Source organism: Macadamia integrifolia, unplaced genomic scaffold (assembly GCF_013358625.1).
Source record: "Macadamia integrifolia cultivar HAES 741 unplaced genomic scaffold, SCU_Mint_v3 scaffold449, whole genome shotgun sequence".
NCBI lineage: Eukaryota > Viridiplantae > Streptophyta > Magnoliopsida > Proteales > Proteaceae > Macadamia > Macadamia integrifolia.
The window spans coordinates 238,191-259,995 of record NW_024870452.1 but is presented as its reverse complement, the minus strand read 5'-3'; the positions used below and the strand labels follow the sequence as shown (position 1 = coordinate 259,995).

The 21,805-nt window shown below is 38.0% G+C and overlaps 1 protein-coding gene across 1 annotated transcript; it reads right to left on the bottom strand.

The window, feature by feature from the left end:
- Positions 1-220: 220 nt before the first annotated feature.
- LOC122068668 (probable protein phosphatase 2C 33) lies at positions 221-12,142 on the bottom strand. Its single transcript, XM_042632548.1, has 5 exons — positions 10,823-12,142; positions 9,742-10,131; positions 9,356-9,473; positions 2,405-2,628; positions 221-1,262 (listed from the first exon to the last, which is right to left on the bottom strand). The coding sequence occupies exons 1-5, from the start codon at positions 11,063-11,065 to the stop codon at positions 768-770; spliced, it is 1,470 nt and encodes a 489-aa protein (XP_042488482.1). The 5' UTR covers positions 11,066-12,142; the 3' UTR covers positions 221-767.
- Positions 12,143-21,805: the final 9,663 nt, after the last annotated feature.

Genomic DNA, 21,805 nt, shown 5'->3' with positions numbered 1-21,805 from the left:
GGCTATGTTCGATTACCAGAGAAATCTAAAAGGAAGGGGAGTGAAATTTTCAAATTTCAAAAATAAATTTTTATAATCATTACCTTTTGCGAACCCATGATTGTATAAACTACTTAAATTTTTTACCATATTTAGTAATGATACATTACATATGCAAAAGCAAGAGGGAAAATATTTTCTTGGTTTTCTTTATTTTTTCTACTGTTCTTGGGCGTAAATATGAGCTTCACCAGCAAACTATAAATCACTTTACTTTGCATTGAAACAAATACATCCTCCATGGAAAACCAGTAATTATGGACAAAAGATGCCTGTTCAACACAGTCCATGCAAATTCTGCATGAGGCTTCAATATCACAAAATTATTATCAATATAACAGTGAGAAATAACGCTACTCCCAACCAAAAACAAAAAAAAAACAAAAAAGATAAGAAGCCCCAGACCACCAAGGAAAAACCAAAACAACATGGACGGTAAAAATTTTACAGAACTTTCATTTCTACCCACAGATATAATAGAGAGAGAGAGAGAGAGAGAGAGAGAAAGGAGGATTCTCCAGACACGCTAATAAAGCCCGGCCCACCTCTCCTAACCAAAATAAATAAATGACACCCCCTACAAACACTTCCCTCTCTGTAGCAAGGGAAATCATAAATAAATTAAACAGGGCAAAAAAAAATGGAAAATAGATATGATTTTGGTGATGCTTCACAATTTCTGTGATGATATATGACCAAGAAACTGAAACCAAATTTAATACCTTCAATCATTTCCGAGTCTTTGTTCCTCCAGTGTGCTTTTTATCCTCATGTCCAGCATTAAACCTTGGTAGGGTCAACAGTGTGTTCACCCTTGAGACACCTTCCAAAGCAGACCACTCGTCTCCTATCCCCATTAGCCTTGTAGCTTCATTTAGGGATTCTTCCTCCTCTTCTTCCTCTGGCTGGATCTCAGAACCTGCTCGTACTGTTCCTGATCGATTCAGACCACCTGGGCTTTGAGGCTGTTGTTTCTCATGACTACTCTCATGTTGGTTGAACGAGGTCAACTGTGATTTTGCTTTGGAGATGGAGGGGCTGGAATTGTCCAAGTCAGAGTCGAGGAAGAGGCACACTACCGCACAGTCATCAATCTTGGAGGTTGGGTATTTGTATTTCCATGCACGAACTGCTGACTCGACCAAGGATCGAGCAGCTGTAGAACGTGTTGGCGCTGATGCCACTATGTCTACAACTTCTTTGTTTGATAGCACATCCCAGACCTGCCAAGAGTCCAAGTAAATTATGAATTTGGAGAAAGATCAAGTTCATATAAAATCGGTTCTGTGAAACACAGCAGGGTTGACCAAAGATGAAATCAGCATTCTACAGTCAAACATGTGCAAGTGCAAGACAATCCAACATTTTTTTTTTTTTTTTAAATATTTTCTCAAACCCATAGAAATGGAAAATTTGTATCGACGAGCAGGTAAGATTACCCATTACTCTCAATCTAGATCAGCTGATCAACAAATTCATGAGATATGCCCATACTTTCTGCACAGTTAACAAATGTTATTACACCCCACATCCTACCACCAATTAGACAATTAATCAAATTCTTGTACCAACAATCGCTAAATAGACCGGGTTGGAGTCTTCGAAAGTGGAGCCCAATATGCTTGCTGTTACTTCTCTTATGCTTTCTTTTCATGAAAAACCTAGCCAAATGAGTGAACCAGATAGGCTACAAAAATCCTGCTACACTGCCTGGTTTTCGTATGGATGGAATGGCAAACAAATGTTATTACACCCCACATCCTACCACCGATTAGACAATTAATCAAATTCTTGTGCCAATCAATCGCTAAATAGACCGGGTTGGAGTCTTCAAAAGTGAAGCCCAATGCTGTTACTTCTCTTATTCTTTCTTTTCATGAAAAACCTAGCCAAATGAGTGAACCAGATAGGCTACAAAAATCCTGCTACACTGCCTGATTTTCGTATGGATGGAATGGCAACTACTGTAGTGCAGTGGTTCAGCCTGCTGCGAAAGAGTGGATATGTCAGACCTTATAGACCAGGCAGGCTCCCACATGGTAACAACTACTGCAAAGTCCTCCAAATACCAGGCATTGCATTAAGTTATGCAGCCATTTCATCTGTAAAAATACATCTATTACATGACTGAAGTAATAGGTAGTTGATGATCTCTCAACCCACTGCAAGTCAGTCCCAGAAGAATTAAATAATCGCATTTACAGACAGAATAATTGTGTCATACACAAGAAATTAAAAATTACATCTCAAAATATTACATAATGTCAAGGATCATGAGCAGATTGCATTGTTATTATTATAAGATCAAACCAAACAGAAAAAGAAAAAGAGGAATAAAAGATCAATATTTCGATTTGTCTCTTACCCCATCTGTAGCCAACACTACAAATTTGTCCCTCTCCGTGAGGCGTCTATAAGATATCTCTGGCACAGAGATCAAACCAAAATCCTTGAGGCAGAAATCCCCAAAAGCCCGGGCCATTGCCAGGCCAGGGGAGTCATTGTGAGGCAGCCACACTCGAGCAACCTCAGGCTCGTCCTGAAGGGCGAAAACCCTCCCTTTACATTTCCTAATCCGCTCAGCTTCCACTATAAGAAAAATGAAAATGGGGAAAAGAGTTAATAATAAATAACAAACTTAGACAATATCTGGATCAAACATATTCCCTTTTTTCTTTTCATATCATTCACACTTCACTTTAGTTCATGGCAATGCATATTGTTTACCTATATAACAAGGATAATGCATACAAAACAGAAACATTTGAAGCATAAAGACTTGCAATTTTATTTCCCCCACTATCCTAATTTATCATGTATTTTGTAATTTTTTTACACACTATTTACATGGAAAGTTAAACTTATTATTGCAGCACCATATACTATGTATGGGGCAGAATGTTTGATGGTGAAGAAACAACATATAAACATAGTGTAGCTGAAATGAGGATGTTGAGATAGATGAGTGGACAAGTCGAAAAGTAGAAAAGATAAAATAAGGAACGGACAAATTAGAGCTAATTGTAGAAACACAACCCTAAAACGATGCAGAAGATAATGGAAAAACAAAACAAACAATGCACACGAATTTTACGAGGTTCGGCAAGGTTGCCTACGTCCCCGGTGAGATGAGATCCTGCTTCACTATCAATGGAGAATAGGGTTACAGCGCTCGTCCTCACACCTCTCAGTATTACTTGCATTACAGAGAAAGAAACCCTCGCTACAAATATATAGCGAAAAAACCCTAATCCGGAAAGTACACCTGTCTGTCTGTCCAGGTGTTGCACCAGTACTCCCTGGATTAAATTGCGACGGAATACAAGATATCATACACCAACAATCTCCACCTTGGCTTGAATTCTGTCGAGCCTCCTGTAAAGATAACTTGTAGTCGTCTTCATCATTGTACCTCATTAGAGGTACAAACCCGCACCTGTTTGGTGCGTCCCTCATCTTCAACAATGAGTAATATTAATCAAGTCCAAACAGGACTCAAACTTCTCTGTAGTAACTGGCTTTGTAAACATATCTGCAGGATTGAGATCTGTATGAATTTTTCTCAAGTGAATACTGCCTTCTGACACAAGCTCCCTGATCTTGTGAAATCTCACATCAATATGCTTTGTCCTTGCATGAAACACCTGATTCTTTGCAAGATGTATGGCACTCTGACTGTCACAATGTAACACTGTACCTCCTTGCTCCAACCCCAACTCACGAACTAGTCCAGCCAACCAGACTCCTTCCTTGGCAGCCTCAACTGCTGCCATGTACTCTGCCTCTGTAGTGGACAATGCAATTGTAGACTGAAGCATCGCCCTCCATGATATAGGTCCACCAGCCAATGTAAACACATACCCTGTAGTAGACCTCCTCTTGTCTAAATCACCAGCATAGTCAGAATCAACATAACCTGCCAATTCTGTAGAACTTCCCTTGCCACTGAACATAACACCTATATCTTTAGTCTTGCTCAAATATCTGAAGATCCACATAATTGCATTCCAATGCTCCTTCCCTGGATTACTCATGTATCTGCTAACAACACTGACTGCATGAGACAAATCCGGCCTGCTACAAACCATAGCATACATGAGACTCCCAACTGCGCTAGCATAAGGGACTTGAGACATCTGCTCCACCTCCTCATGTGTTGTAGGGCATTCCCTTTCAGATAACTTGAAGTGGCCAGCTAACGGAGTGCTAACCGGCTTAGCCTTTTCCATATTGAAACGCTCTAGCACCTTTTCAATATACCTCTTCTGAGTTACCCAAAGTTTACCTGCATTTCTATCTCTAAGGATTTCCATGCCAAGGATCTTCTTAGCGGCACCAAGATCCTTCATCTCAAATTCAGCACTCAACAAAGACTTCAAAGAGACTATATCATGTTTGTTCTTTGCAGCAATGAGCATGTCATCAACATAAAGCATCAACAAAATAATGGAATTATCACTTGACACTTTATAATAAACACAACTATCATACTCACTTCTTGTGTAGCCAATCTTCATCATGTGGGAATCAAAGCGCTTGTACCACTGCCTAGGAGATTGCTTAAGGCCATAAAGCGACCTCTTAAGCAAAAAAACATGGTCTTCCTTTCCCTGCACCTTGAAACCTTCAGGCTGCTCCATGTAAATCTGTTCCTCCAAGTCACCATGAAGAAATGCAGTTTTCACATCAAGTTGTTCAAGCTCTAAATCATACATGGCCACCAAAGCAAGTAGTACCCTGATCGAAGTGTGTTTCACCACTGGAGAGAATATTTCATTGTAGTCTATCCCCTCCTTCTGTGCATAGCCCTTGGCTATAAGTCTGGCCTTATACCTTTCACGCTCCTTCTCAGATGCTGCCTCTTTCTTACGAAAGACCCATTTACACCCAATGATTTTTCTTCTCTTGGGTTTTTTCACAATCTCCCAAGTCTTGTTCTTCTGTAGAGATTCCATTTCCTCCATCATAGCTGTCATCCATTTATCATGTTGTGCATCACTCAAAGCATCATGGTAGGAAGATGGATCACCTGTACCTACAGTGAGGGCATAGGCAAGCATGTCCTCAAACCCGTATCTCATAAGTGCTTTGTAAGTACGCTTCCCTTTACCCTTTGCCACAGTATAGGGAACTTCTACTGCTTCCTGTTGTCCTGGTAAGTCACTTGATGACTCATTCTCTTGTTTTTAACTCACCTAACTCCACCTGCACAGTAGAACCTTCTTTATTTTCATCAACTGCTTGTGAATTGTAATTTGACTTCACTATATGAGACTCATCAAACACGTTTCTGCTAACCACAATTTTCTGTGAACTTGGATCCCACAACTTGAATCCCTTTACACCTTTCTTAAAACCAAGAAAGATACACTGCTTAGACTTTGAGTCTAACTTGGAACGCTGCTCACTCTCAACATGCGCATAGGCTGGACAACCAAATATTTTTAGAATAGAATAATCTACTGGTTTTTCTGTCCATACCTCTTCAGGAATTTTACAATCAATCGCCTTTGATGGAGACCTATTGATGAGGAAACATGCCATGTTCACTGCTTCTGCCCAAAATCTCTTGCTCAACCCTACATTCAGCCTCATACTCCGAGCTCTTTCTAGAAGTGTTCTGTTCATCCTTTCAGCTACACCATTTTGTTGTGGTGTCTTTGGAACTGTGAAGTGACGTGTAATCCCTTCAGCTTTGCACAATTCTAGAAACGGCTTGTATGTGTACTCTCCTCCATTATCTGTTCTCAAGTATTTAATTTTTTTTTCCTGTCTTCCTTTCTACCTCATCCTTCCATTCCTTAAATTTAGTGAACACCTCACTTTTATGCTTCATGAAGTAGATCCAGACTTTCCTTGAGTAATCATCAACAAAGGTCACGAAGTATTCTGCCCCACCTTTAGATTTTGTTGTTGAAAGACCCCATACATCGCTGTGTACATAATCAAGCACCCCTTTACTCCTATGTTTTGCAGTTTTGAAACTAAGTTTGCACTGTTTTCCGAACACACAATACTTGCAGAAGTTCAGTTTACAAGTTTTTACTCCTTTCAACATTTTCCTTTTATGAAGCTCCATCAATCCTCTTTCTCCCATATGCCCTAACCACAGATAGGTATCATCTGTATCAAATACTGCATCTGTAGTCATAGATGCTCCACCTATAACTGTGCTCCCTATGAGTCTGTATAGGTTTCCTGCTAGCTGTCCCTTCATGACAACCATTACACCCTTAATAACTTTGAGAACTCCACCTTCTGCTATGTACTTACAGCCATTTGAGTCAAGTGCCCCCAAAGATATTAAGTTTTTCCTTAATTCTGGTACATGTCTCACATCTGCTAAGGTTTTTACTATCCCATCAAACATCTTGATTTTGATAGTGCCTATCCCAATGGTCTTGCATACGGCATCATTCCCATTAGGACAAACCCACCATTATATGGTTGATATGTATCAAACCAATCCTTATGTGGACACATGTGATATGAACATCCAGAATCTAAAATCCAAGAATCAGAAGATTGATTCTTACCTGATGATATAGAGAGTACATCTCCATCATCTCCATCTGAACTGTCAACCACGCTAGCTTCCTCAGATGCCTTATCTACACCTTTCTTCTTTAAGTCCGCCTTCCTCTTCAAGCACTCTCTCTTCAGATGACCTTCTTTCTTGCAATAGTAACAAGAGACCTTTGTCTTTGCCCCCTTTTGATTTCGATCGACTCTTCCCAAATCCCTTCTGATTTGATCTCCCTCTTTCCTGCTCCTTGTCACCTCCGAAAAAACCTTCTCCTTGAGATTTCGTACTACTGGCTTTCTTCCTTGTTTCATTGGACATAAGAGCAGTTGCGACTTCATCCATCTCAAGGGTCTCCTTCCCGTACAAGAGAGTCGTTACTAGGTGATCATATGATTCTGGGAGCGATGACAGCAATAGTAACGCCTTGTCTTCATCCTCGATCTTAACCTCCAGGTTTGCAAGTTTACTTACGATCTGATTGAACATGTTAAGATGCTTTAATAGATCTGTACCTTCCTCCATCTGTAGAGAATACAATTGTTTCTTCACGAACAACTTGTTCGTTAAGGACTTCGTCATGTAGATGCTTTCAAGTTTCGCCCATAACTGTGGTGCAGATTTGATACCCACAACATATTGTAGGGCATCATCAGAAAGATTTAATCGAATAGCATTTACCGCCTTTTCCTCCATCTCTTCCCAATCTTCGTCAGTAATTTTTGCAGGTTTCTTCGACTTCCCCAACAACGTTTTCGCCAAACCCTGTTGTATCAGAAGATCCTTCATCCTTTGACGCCAGAGGGTGAAATTGTTCTTCCCATTAAACCTCTCGATATCATACTTGACATTCGATCCCTTCCCTTCCATCATGATAGTAAACCCTAGAAAACGGAAACCTAGAGCTCTAATACTAATTTGTAGAAACGCAACCCTAAAACGATGCAGAAGATAATGGAAAAACAAAACATACAATGCACACGGATTTTACGAGGTTCGGCAAGGTTGCCGACGTCCTCAGTGAGATGAGATCCTGTTTCACTATCAATGGAGAATAGGGTTACAACGCTCTTCCTCACACCTCTCCGTATTGCTTGCATTACAGAGAAAGAAACCCTCGCTACAAATATATAGCGAAAAAACCCTAATCCGGAAAGTACACAATTGCCCTCAAATAAAAAATTCGAGCAGGGGGCTACGCCCCCCTACACCCCCTGCCATGCAGGGGGGCCTCCTGCCCCCTTGCAACCCCCACGGCCCGCTAACCGGCTAGCGGGACCGCCGTCCTGCCTGTCTAGGTGCTGCACCAATACTCCCTAGATTAAACTGTGACGGAATACAAGACATTATACACCAACACTAATTAGGTGTAGCTCCAACATGATAAGTTGAGAGAAATTCGCTTGAATTGGCATGAACATGTACAACGGAAAACTTTGAATGTACCGGTAGGGAAGAATTATATGATACAGATTGGAGATGCTAAAAGAGCCATAGGCTGACTGGCAGGCCTAAAATGATTCTAGGAGAACTAGTGAGTAACAACATGCACAACTTGGGACGGACAACATGTATGGCTTTAAATAGAGTTATTTGGCAAAAGAGGATCAATGTAGCCATGGTTTTAGATATTGGCCATTGACACTGATACAGATCGGACGTATCGGCCCACATCGGCTGTTTTTCCCTCCCTTTTCTTGAAAAATCAATTTTTGACAGTTTTGCCTTACTACAAACCACTATGCCGATACAGAATCGGCCTTGGCCATTAATGATATTGGCCAATCCATTACCGATATTTGAAACCATTAATGAAGCGGCCCCATTTAGTTAGGATAAGACTGAGCTGAGCTGTATGATAAAGATTAAAGGAATTGAACAACAAAAAGGTAGACCAAAAGTGACTCAGAAAGAAGTAGTGATGATAAATATGAATATACTAGACATGACAACTAATACGACCTTAATAGAGTCAAATGGTGGAACAGAATTCATGTAGCCAACCCCCATTTATTTTGGAGAAGGCTTAATTGAGTTAAACTGAGTTCAGATACCTGTCAAATTTTCAGGTTCAGGTTTGCTACATTATATTCTGTATACAATGTCTCACTGACGTCTATAAAACAGACTAAGAGTAAACACAAGGGTTTGACACTGCTATGGCTACAGTTGGAGATAATCTTCAAATCTTGAGATCGTTTCAGTATGAGCTTTATCACATAGGAAGCTAAGCCATTTATTATTTTACAAGGGCAAGGAATATATGAGCAGATAAATGATCTGACAAAATGGAAATTTGTGACACTTCATCTACATCTAACTGTTACACCTCTTAAATTGATATTACATGCTCTTTCAAAGAGTCCAAGTACATATAGCATCAGGTTTTACTTGAATTATACTATCATACATTCTTAACAAGACAACTAAAGTGGGAATAGCTTCCAATTCTTCAATGCCATCATGACATATATCTATTGCTTATTTTAGCAATTATATGTTTTAATGATCCAACACATCTCAACATAAAGCATCATTTGTTGAATTTCACATTTGATCACTTTATGCAATCAAGCCAAATTCAACCAAGAAGGATTTCCTTCTGACAGAGAGAAATGAACATGTCTTTACAGTTAGAGGTATGACCAAGTTTCAAATAAATATTAACCAATTCTAGGAAGTTTAGATGTTATTTCAGTAACAAAACAAGGGCAAGTAGAACTTTGGAGGTGCTAAAAACAAATAATAAAGTACAGAAGAAGTTGATAGAACTTTCATCATAGAGAGACATACCTGGAAGATTTGGTTTGAGGTCCACGGTCAACTGAACAGCAATAAGTGTTTCATCTTGATCCCTTGTACACAGTATGGCTCTAGAGTCCCCAACATTTCCAATAATAAGATCCTGACCCTAAACACAACAACTAAGGCATTTGTGACCTGGAAAGAACTCTAGCTGAAGTCTAAAAAGGGTGTACCCAGTGTATGAGGCTTCCGCCACCACGGGCTCTGGGAAGGGTCATAATGATCGCAGCCTTAACTCCGTTTCGCAGAGAGACTGTTTCCCAACTCGAACCCACGCCCACTAGGTCGCAATGGAGCAACTTTACCATTGCACGGGGTCCACCCTCTAGCTGAAGTCTGTGAAATTAAAAATTTTCAAGCATATAATCCAATACCTGCTTGATCAGGGTGACTGCAGTTGTCCCACTACAGAAACAATCAATATTGGGGTGCAATTTCAGTTCCTTATCCATAACTTTGAAAGCCTTTAGAAATGACTCTCTCAGTGTAAAAAAAATATCTGGGTGCTTCTCCTTCTCTTCAAGATCTATAGATTCCTTGGATTCCTCATCAAGACATAAAAAGGAAGTATCTTCAGAATTCATGCTTCCCAAGGCACTGCCGCTGAGTTCTATGGACACTTCATCGCCGCCCATATTTACTTCCCAATGGGCTCTTAGCTTCAATGGAAGAGAATCTCTCACTCTTTTTGCAACCATATGGCCATAGGGACCATGGCCATCAAAAACACCACAGAAGACTGTGTCCGTTCTTGAACCAAAATTCTGTAAATATAAAACATCTTTCAGAGAAAATAGACTTTCTGATGCCGACGCATGAAGATGGTAATGATATTAGATTTGAACTACAACTGGGGAAGTAATGCAGAGAGGAAGGATAGAACTGAAGCAAAGTTGGATTAAGGAAACCATCTTTGTTCAATAGCAGAGAGAAATGCAAAAATGATTTCCCCGTATGATCAGACTCCTTAGTAGCAGCCATGTCCCAAGAACTATTGGAACTAGTAATAGACATAGTAGGTTATTCCATACAATGAGTGGATTGAAATCTGTGGTAGGTGAAAAACTCACAATTGAAATGGCAAAAATCATTTTTTTTTTTTTTTGGTACTGGGCAAAATCCAGATCATAAAATCGTATCAATAAAACCTCAGCAAAACCAGTTTCAGCATATATACCCACTGGAAGATTCACCTGCGATGCAGGAGAAGAAATAAAAGCAATGAGCTGTAGCTAGCCCAATATACAGGTAACAAGCTAGATACAGAAACTTCCCGCAAAGTTATATAGTTGAAAATTTATTTATGCAAAAATAAACAGAATTTTTTTTTTCCCCCGGTTGGGGGGGACAGAACATTCGTTCAAAGAAGAAAGGAGAATAATAAATTTTCTTTGGAAAAAGAATATGCAAGCAAACAGAGAAGCTACCATGTTGAGATGGTAAAGAGAAAAATACCTCCCAAACAATCATGGCATCCTGGTTGGTTCCTTTCCTGCCCTGTTGAGTAAACAGAGAAGCAATTTCGTTAGCCCCGTTCAAGAACATTCTCCCTGGAATCCTACGCAGCTGCTCATCCCTCTTGTAATCGAACGAAGAACTTCGCATCCCACGCCTCCTCCTTCCGTTCTTCCTCTTCGACTCAGAAGGCGGCGAACCAGGGAGCCCACTCCTCCCATCAACCGATAAGCAGGACCCCATCCTCAGGGCCCTGATAATGTTCAGTAGGCACTCCAGAACAGCAAAAAAACAACAGCACTTGTTTTCAATGGGAGGATCCGTCAGAAACAAATCTGAAACTCCACTTTTGCTCTAACTAACACCGAGCAAAAAGCAATCTGACACTCTTCGAGCTCTCGAATTGAATTGAACAACTTCAAAATTAGGGGGAAAAAAAAATTGCCCAGAAACACAGAACTTTGGATCGAATCAGATCCAAACTCAATCACCCAAAAGACAAAACTGCAGCACACAGAATTTTGAAAAAGCAAACCTTTTTTGGGGTCGGTCTTAAAGTGCAGCGCACGAAATTCCACTGTTCAATTGTCTTCTTTATTTTATTTCCCAAATCGCAAATTCGAAAAAGTCCAAAATAATAACTTTTTCCACAAGAGCAGAAATGTGAAAAAAAAAAAAAAAGAAGCCCCAAAGATGGAAAGAAGAAAGAATTTTTCCGCGAAAACACTCAACCTTCTAAATTACGGCCTTTTTCCGTCAGAAAGCTCACCACAAAGATCAGATAAGGAAAAGAATCCACGGATCTCGAGACCGGCTTATTCGCAAAAAGAGATAAGCCTATCCATTAAAATTATGCGAAACTGGAGCAGAATCGGTTCGAAAGAGAGGGAATTGTACCAGAACGGATTGTAATAATCAGTTACAGTTCACAAGCAGAAAATAAAACCACATCAACAGAGACAAGAACAATAAGATCAAGTATTTCTCCACAAATTATAGACCCGGAATCGAATTTGAACTGATAAGATTTGAAAAAAAAAAAAAAAGATACAATTACACGAACCAGAAGGATCAAATCAAAAGCGTAATCCTAGAAATCTGAAGAAATTGGAAAGAAAGAAAGAAAGACAAAAGAAGCAGAAGTAGTTGCAGGAGAGATTGAGATATGGAGGAGAGGAAAAAGGAAGAAAAGACCTTCGCTATGGAGCTTGTGGATGCTTGACCCGATCGAGATTCCAATACCAATTCCATGGTTGTTTCTCTTTCTTCTCCAGATTTCTCTCTCTTTTTCTCCTTCACACTCTTATCTGTCTCTCCTTTTTTTATTTATAATTTTTGTAGGTAAAATTTTCGGTCACAACTCAAAACTCTATTTTTCCACCCCACTTTTAAATGTTTAAGATTTTAAATTATTATTGAAAAGACCGAGAATTCAATTAATTTATACTTTTGCATATTTAAATTTTTATTTTTAATAAAAATAAATAAGATAATAACAGGTTTTGATAAATTATTTTTAAATTAATTAAAAAAAAATTTGCTACATAAATTTTGGAATAAGACAAAGAGGCAATCAAAATGATGTGTCAAGTTCTAAATACACTGATAGAGAAGTCATTTTGGTAGTACATTTCAATTTATCTTCAACATAAGTATCATATAAATTTGGGAAGAAGAAAGTTAAGAGTGTCAATCCTAAGCCCACATTGGTAGGCCTAACCCAGCCTGACTCACTTAAGGTCAGACCTGAACCAGCCCGTTTAATAAACGGGAAAGGCTTAAGCCCGACACGTTTATTAAACAGACATTTACGGTGCAAAGTAGTAGCCCGTTGGGTGTCCGACCGGCTCGACTTACTTAAGTAGCCCGTTAGAACCGACTCACTTAGCTCGATCAACCCAACCCCCTTTAGAAAAATGCTTAAATTGTAAATACCTATTCTACCACTAATACTACAAAATATGAGTAATGCTTAAATTGTAAATATCTTTTTTAAGAATCTTATCTTCTTAAATTCTAAGAAAAAATCTTAAATTATAAAGCCAATAATTTAATCCGCTCAAAAAATGATTTTAGGGTAGGCCCATTTATAGCCTGTTTAGAATTAAATAGGCCCATAGTCCGTTTAAGGCCCGTTTAAGGTAGCGCGATTAAAGCTCGACACCGATCGGTCCAATTACAAATCATATCATGCCTCCCAAACCCAGGCCTGTTTAAGTAAACGGGCATTCACAGTGCAATGATTTCACACCGCTAGGCCCGGTTAGGCCCAACCAATTGACACCCCTAAAGAAAGTTATCGGTCTACTTCCCCATGCCTAGACACAGTACCTTGTTTTTCAAGGGTTGTGAGAAGATGTCCATGCCCCCCCTGATATTAGGGGTTGTGTGTGAGTGTAGAAAATGCGAATGGATAGTGTTCTTTTTCCCTATAATTTTTAAGAAAAAATGAATTATGTCCAAGCGTGTAGTGTATGCTAATGCCTCCCTAAGTCTATCTCTCTCATTCCCTTATGAAATGACATATTTGTCTCTTTGTTAAGGGGAGGTGAGAACTAGACTCAGGAAGACACTACCGTACTCTATGCTCCCTGACAGAGAACTACCACCCAACGTTTAATGCTAGTTTTAACTTGTCATTACCGAGGTAATGAACTGAGATGACTTATTCCTTCAATCTATTTAAGTGAATGATATATATATATATATATATATAAGAAGTGTCATGGGTCTCATTGCACTATGAGACCCGTGACACTTTGCTTCAAGATACCACTATAACCGATTTTGGATGCATCGGTCTCAACAATTTTGAAACAATCGGGGCATGCTAAGCTTAAGCACGGGGTGTTTTAGCTTTAAGCTTGATTTTGAGGACAGAATTAGTATGTACAGTTGTCCATGGCTCAGGCTGTTGTTCAAGTCGATCAAACAAAGGTGTGGTATCCTTTGCTAAGTCTTGATAAAACTCAGCAATATAATTTAGGCTACCGAGAAACCTTTGGAGTTGAGCCTTATTTGTTATTTCATCAAAAAATTTATCAGCAAACTAGATGGCTCGTTCTATGGGAATAATGGATCCAAAAGAGATATAGTGTCCCAAGAATCGAACAATAGTTTGAAATAAACTTATTTTCTTTGCAGAAATAACAAGTCTTGCTTATCGAATAACAGAAAAGAAGAGATTTAAATGTTTCCAGTGTTGGGAAATGTCCTGAGAATATATAAGGACATCATCAATATATACAATTATAAACTGTGAATATTGATTAAAAATCTGATTCATAATATTTTGAAATTCAGAGGGAGCATTTTTAAGACCAAAAGGCATAACATTCCCTTCGTATTGACCGAATGGGACAACGAAAGCTGTCTTATACCTGTCATTCTCTACTATCTGAATTTGCCAGTATCCCGACTTCATGCCAAATTTAGAAAATACGCGAGAGGCGTATAGTCGGTTGAGAATATCCCTCTTATTAGGGATAGGATACCGAATCCATTTAAGAACCTTATTTAAGGGTTTATAGTTTATGATAAGTCTAGGCATAGTTATCAATTCGGCCGAATAATTCGCGAATTATTCGGCCGAACCGAATTTTTCCGAATTTTATCAAAAATTCGGACCGAATCCGAATTTAAAATAAAATTCTTTAAAATTCTCGACTTTTTCCAAAATGAATATAAATCGCGAATAATTCGGACCGAATCCGAATTAAACCGAATTATTCGGTCCATTTAAACATTATTTAAAAAAAAAACCAAAAATAAAAAATAAAAAAATAAAAAAACAATTTTTTTTTTAAAAAAAAACCCCAATAAGATTTTTTGACCGCTTTTTTGACCGAATCCTTAAATTAATCGTCCGAATTATTCCGAATAATTCTCCGTCCGAATTATTCCGAATAATTCTCCTTCCGAATTATTCCGAATAATTCTCCGTCCGAATAATTCCCGAATCCGAATTTGCTAACTATGAGTCTGGGTGCACCTTTTTCAATCTCAACATAATTATTTGCATAAAATGCAGTGCAGCTCCAGGGAGACTTACTTGGTCTGATAAGACCTTTATGAAGAAGTTCAGAGATTTCCTTCTGACAAGTTTCCTTTAAAAGATCAGGCATTTGGGCCACCCGAGCTTTAGTAGGAATTTGATTTTCGGAAAAGTTATCTTCATATGGAAGAGTAACAATATGAGTTTTCCTAGACCAGAATGTAGTTGGAATGTTTGAACAAACTTCTTTTTCAAGTTGAGTTTGGAAGTTTTTAACTCTAACTTGAAAACTAGGGTCATCAATTTTTTGTTGTATGCTCTTTTGTTGTATTTTAGATGATAAAAAGCATATGAACTTTTCTTTGGACTGAACTTGAGCCCGGATTTCATTTATCGTATGAACCTTAGGAGGTTCGATGAAATGAAAAGTAATAGAATGATTTTAAATCACCGAGTGAAGATCGATGGTGTCAATTTGTAATGGATACAGCTGGGATAAAAATGGAGTGCCAAGAAGTACAAATTGAGAGAGTCATTTTACTATTATAAAATGAGTCTTTAGGCAGTGTCCATTAGTACAGATAGAAGCAGAAGGGAGTTTATATCCGACCTGCATTCTATATCCATCAGCAGTAACCAGTTTTTGAGCAATCTTCGCAAAGTATTTAGAAGGTACAAGTCCTTCGTTAATACAATTTATATCTACGCCTGAATCAATTAAGGCGATAATTTTTAGGCTAAACTCATGATTAACAACAATATCAACCATTACATGCCATCGATGAGTTTGAACCTGTTGGATGGTTAAGATTTGAGCATTATCAGAAGAAACTGCAGCAAGAGTTGTAGATGTACTAGCTACTATATTTTGAGTTGCTAGTAGATCCTTGAAGGAAGCTTTTTCGTCAGAATCTTGCTCAATAACCTGTTGAGTATTATAAAGTTCAAGAATTTGAATTCTTTGTTTGAGTTCTCGAACTTTAGTTTTAACTTCGTTGAGGTCCTTACGAAGTTCCTGAATAGTAGGTTCTCGGGTAAGAGAGGTAGCTTTAACCCGATTAATTATAGTTTAAAACTATAATCTTGAACCGTAGGTTTACTAGGAACTGGGCTAGGCCTAGAATTATCCTTAACTAAGGTGATATACTCATGTAAGAGTTGAGCCTTAGTTGTGGGATCAGTAACCTGGTCAATGGTTTTTAAAAGGAATGATTCTTCAAAAGAAAGAACCATCAAACCATTTTCCTTAAGCATAGCCTGATAAGGATCACAACTACAGTGGGGAGTATAAGGTTTAGACTCAGAGGAATCACTATCGAAATCAAGTTGAGCAATATCTTAATCTGAGTTGGACTCTAAGTCTGGTTCAGCGCCAGAAGAACTATACAGCAAGACTCTTTCAAGATTTTTCTTCTGAGAATCGTCAATTTCTAAAGCATTGATTCTAGCTTTAGTTCGACAGTTATTTTTATAATGTCCTACTTTTCCACATTTATAACAAACAGGAGGTTTATTGGGAAAAGTACTTTGAGGACGAGGTTTTGGAAAGCGTTTCTTGGAGAAGCGCTTAGGCTTAGTTTTATAATGTTTAACCTGATATTTAGGCTTGGAAAACTTAGAGAGCTTCCGATGGGTTTTCTTCGGTCCTGAAGAACGAACCTTTTTTAATCCAAATTGCTCACAAAAATCTCCAAGTTCTCGAAATCCAGGTTGTCTCTCTTTAGACAGTTGGTTCTTGAGTTTGAGGTCTGTGTAGAGTTGAAGACCTTCATTGCATATTTCAGCAGCTAATTCCCCGTAGGTATATTGCTCGAAGGGAATAGTGCCTTTATACTTTGTTTTAAGTCTATACCTTACCTTTTGAGCAAACAAATGAAGTAAACCAGAGATGAATTTTTCTTTCCATATGGAATTGTTACAGTCCTCTCTTGAAAAGACTTTAACAAAAAAGACGTCTTTATACCATCTATAATGAGATAGTGTAGGACAACGAAGATTCATAAGTTGTTCTCTTGTTCGATCAGCTAGAATTTCAAGCTAGTCCAACAAAATGAAGAGTTATAGTGTAGACCAAAGTATTAACCGCATCTTCTTGGTCGACATAAACAGTTCACTGGGCAAAGTTGCCATCCGCTAATTGTTCAGTAAGCTATTGTGGAATACGGGTCATAACATTTATAATTTTTTGTCTAACTTCTTCAGACAAATAGAAATCCCACCAACCACAGAGTTGGTCAGAAAATTCCATTGCTATCATTTTAGCAACATCAGAATCAGATGAATGATTTAGTTTTGCCGTTGTAGCGTACATTAGCATATGTTTCAAAAGATTGATGATCTGATATCCTGACAAACCATCAATATTCTACTAAAAAATACTATTACCATTGATTGGAAAATTTACAGGTTCTCCTTCTACTTCAAATTAAAGGTCGACAGGAAAAGGTCGAGGGTAATAATAGTTTGTAGGAGCGGTAGGCATAACTTTTTGAGCTTTCCTCATGACTTGATTTTGTTGGGGAAGAGACTCAGGAACTGCTACCTGTTGAGGTAGCATAGACTGAAATTCTTTCTATGCTAGTTCTATTTCAGAATCAGAAGGTTTGATAAGAGAAAGAGTTAGGGCTTGGCTGTCTTTTAATTTTCCTTTAGATACCTGGATTTTTTAGAGTCGAGTAACAATCTCATCAAGAATGGTTGACTCAATTTTCTCAATTTTATTTTTTGGAATATCCAGGGTAGGAGGAGGTTTAAATAAGACAGACTGGTTGCTTCTTGGTTGAGAAGTAGATTCTTTTGGAGTGCTTCTAGGTTGAGAAGCAAAGGTTGGCCATTCATGCTCAATTTTAACATGAGAAGTAGACGGAGTAGAAGCTCTTAATGACTCTACTATCGTCTCAATTCGATTAATTTGGTTCCCAATAGACTGAAGACATAGATTAGTAAAGTTATTATGTTCAACAACTTGACTAAGATGAGAAGAAGAGGTATGGCTGAAGTTTTAAGAGGGACAACCATTTTGTTTCCACCTATTTTTAAGGCTTGAAATGGAGGATGAACATATTCAATTTCTGTTCCGTCTTTGGAGACATAAATGTTTGTTACCTTCTTGATCTCACTAACTTGATGAGGGTTAGAGGATGTATTAAGAAGATAAAGTTTTAACCACGAGAAAAAGGGAAGGTTTATTTGATGAGTTTCCATATGAGAAACCCATTTCTCATGAAGCTCCTGCCGCTCAGAATTAGAAGGATAATGTTCTTCAAAAAGTTTTCTCTTCCCTTTATTCTTAGTGGATCTGTATTCTTGAATTAGGAATTTCTTATTAATTTAGAATTTAGGTTCTTCTATAATATGAAGCATCAGTATTCCTGATTGAGCTTGCATACCAAAAAGAGTTGGAGAAGAAGACCCAGTTTCCCTATTAATAGGAGCAAGAGGAGGCTGGAATTGAGCCTGGGATTGTTCTCTTTGCAGAGGACCATAAACAGGTTGATTAACCTGGGAAGGTGTTCGATTGGTACCCTGAAGGTTTATAATTCCATCATAATTCTCATTCTGAATTTTAGAAGTAGAAGCACGAGAAGGTGCTTGAAACATGGGATATTCAAAAGGAGAAGAAATTACAGAAGAGGTAGATCTTCTTGAATCATTAGATCTACGGTCGAAGGTAATTTCAACATCACCAGAAGGAAGCTGAGTGATGCATGATGGAGAAGTTCTCATGGGTGGCTGAGGTTGGGCCACAGAGGTTAAGGTTCAAGAGTCAAGAAGATTAACTTTTGACCATCTGATACATTGGGGCACAAAGACTTGAGATCTTTCAGAATTGGCTTGGAAATAGACGGTTTGACCTTTTGGATCTATAACCTTAGCATTTGGGGCACAGGTGGTCATTGCCTTGTAATAGATACGATAGATTGCAGTAATATTTTGTGTTCCTGGGAGAATATCGTATCCAAAAGTCCTTAAGGTAATAACAGCACCATTTAAAATATTTGGATCTATGAGGGACATGGATAAACATGGTCTACTTTGAAAATAAACGGGTCCTTCGCAGAGGCTGGTTTCAACGACACCCATCAGTGATTCATTAAAATTATTCATTCTAGCATCTCTGATGGCAGCAAAAATCACACTATTCAACCCTAGAAGAGTTAAGGGTTTTAAAGCGACCTGTACTAGGCCGATGTGGATAAATTTAAATCCACGCTCTCTATGCCTTTGAATCGGGGAGCTGGTCAAAAGTTGAATTTGCTCTTGATTAGAAGCAAGAGTATGTGTGCTTTCGCATGTCTTAATAACATAGTCACTATGAAATGCGAAAGTACCTTTATGATATACCTCGGATTCAGGTATTTTGGGAATGGTATAGTTATTAATAACAACTTCAAGGTTGTGAAAAACCACTTCTTTAGAATTATGGACTGAGTCTTGAGTCCTTTCGGATGTGCTAACCTCAGAAGATGAAGATCTTCTCGAACTTGAACGAAAGTATGAAGCCATGCTATAGAGGTTCGAGTCAATAAGGGTCTCTGGTCAATATATCCTATTGTCAATCCCGCTTACTGTCAATACCTTTTCACCTTCAATTGCCTATCTGTGGCAACACGACTGAGTACGACTTGGGTGTAGGTCGACACGACTTGGGTGTAAGTCTATATGATAATGGGTGAAACACTACCAACTTAATGGTCCTTACCACTTTGGCACCTATTGTAACTTGGCTCTGATACCATTTACAACTAGGATTTAAAGATCGAATTTAAGCAGCGAGGGAAACTATTAGGCTAAGTAGTTGTCTTTTCTTAGAACAAAGCTTGGATAATTCAAGGGTTTCTAACTGATGAAGTGCAGAGAAATGGTCTGGATTTTCAGGAAATAAATGAATATAAAATTCTATATAAGCATAGGAAATATCAATCAAATTATCTAACAAAGCAATTTCTTCTTTTTATTTTCTAATAGCAAACATAATACATGAATTCAAAAGTAAAGAAGACAGACTTACATGCGAGACTTTGATTTACAGACTGTAAATATACGAACAGCTGTAGAGAAATCAACACTTGAATACAGAACACTCACAAAACTCATAAAACACTCTTAAAATATTTACAGAACACTCAGAAACTTTAAACACTCTAAATACTCTATATCTTTTATATTTCGTGGTGTCTTCAAAGGATGAGGAGTTCTCCTTTTATAGATGGCGGACACCAAACTTCAACAAACTATGGTTGAGAGATGCTGATGGGCCTTGATGGAGATGGCGTCGAATAGGCATCCAACCAACCGATCATGACAGTTGAACATCTTCAAGATAAGGTGTTCTTGTCGTATAAATGGTGCACCTAATAAGGTGTGAGGTATATGTCAGAAACTGATAAGCTTCAGTCGAAAGTTACATTGTCTGTAGTCTAGGTGTGTGACTAGGATTAAACCACGAAAAGATTCTCTGGCATTCCACGTGGGAGGACCCACTATTTTTCAGAAAGAGTCTTAGTGAGGTGAATTATTAAAGTGTCCACCCGTGATACTCACTATAATTCACCTATAGTATTACGTGACGCATGCCAAGACATCAGTCTGACTTGAGTGGCACTAGGTGTGGATATTTGACACCTTGCAAGAATTAAAATGACGTATCTGATTATCACGGCACTGGGTCATGGTGCAATGAGACCTCTTGTCCCTCTCGGGGTTATTAAGAAGATAAAGTTTTAACTCATTACCTCGGTAACAAAATATATTATATATCCAAAATAATTTTATTATTATGACATTTTCAATACCTATCATTATCTATATGAAATGACAGGATTTATCCATATTAATAAAAAAAATATATTATATTTGAAGGACAATAAAAGTAAGATCACTTCGATTTCACCAATATTGATTACAATAAGAATTTTTCTTTAGTATTATATTGGGCTTTTGATGCCTATGTTCCCGTCTAACAAGGTATGCAATTTGATGTATGTGAAGTAGATTGATTAATTTTATAATATATTAATTCAACTTTAATAATTAAATGATAGATTTAACAGTGAAATTAAAAAATAAAAATAGAAAGCGCTATTAAAAGGTACTTTAAGCCTTCTGAAAAACCAAGCATGAAGAAGTGGTAAAAAAATTTCCCTTTTTCTTATCTTCCCAATTTTCTTATCTTCTTTTTATTCACTCTATCTGGTTAACATTATCCTTTTTTTATAGAAATTTATTTTTTATCAGATTTATAGAAAGTTAATATTACCCTTGAAATGGTTCACACATCTTGAGATCTTGGGGGGATCAAAGAGTGATTCAATGACTGGAAGGACCTAGGACGCAGCGAAGCCTATCCCACATCTTGTATTTATCCCTTAAAAAGAAAAGAAGTGAAATGACCACCTTACCCTAGACAAATAATGAAAATTCCACTCTTGCTAATGGTATTACCTTTTTTTTTTCTTTGCCACACATAATGAAATGCGACCCAATGCATTAGGGATCCAGCCCCAATCCAATATTTGATGAGTGGAAAGACTTGGACATGCACCCCAACGCATCGATGGAGAGGATCTTTTTCCATCCATTGGTATACGATGGATTTAGACAGACTCCGTCGGTGATTCGATGAATAAGTGATCAGTTATTACCGTGTCATTTACTACACGTAATCACGTTAACACCACTTAGGGCCCGTTTGGTATCGTTCTAAAAAAACGTTTCTGGAGTTTTTTTGTTCTATTGGAACGAAAAAACAGAATCTTCTGTTTGGTGCACTTATGGTCCGTTTCTGTTTTTTTGGAACAATAAGTGAAAAAAAAACTGAAAAAACGAGATTGGACGGAACTCCAAAATGGAGTTCCGTCTTCCCAGTTTCGTTCCATTTTACAAAAAAAAAAAAATTCCCGATAAAAATCTGAAATTTTAAAACACCATTTTTTCGTTTAAAAACTGCGTTTTGACACAGAAACTGAAATTTTCGTTTTTGAAACGAA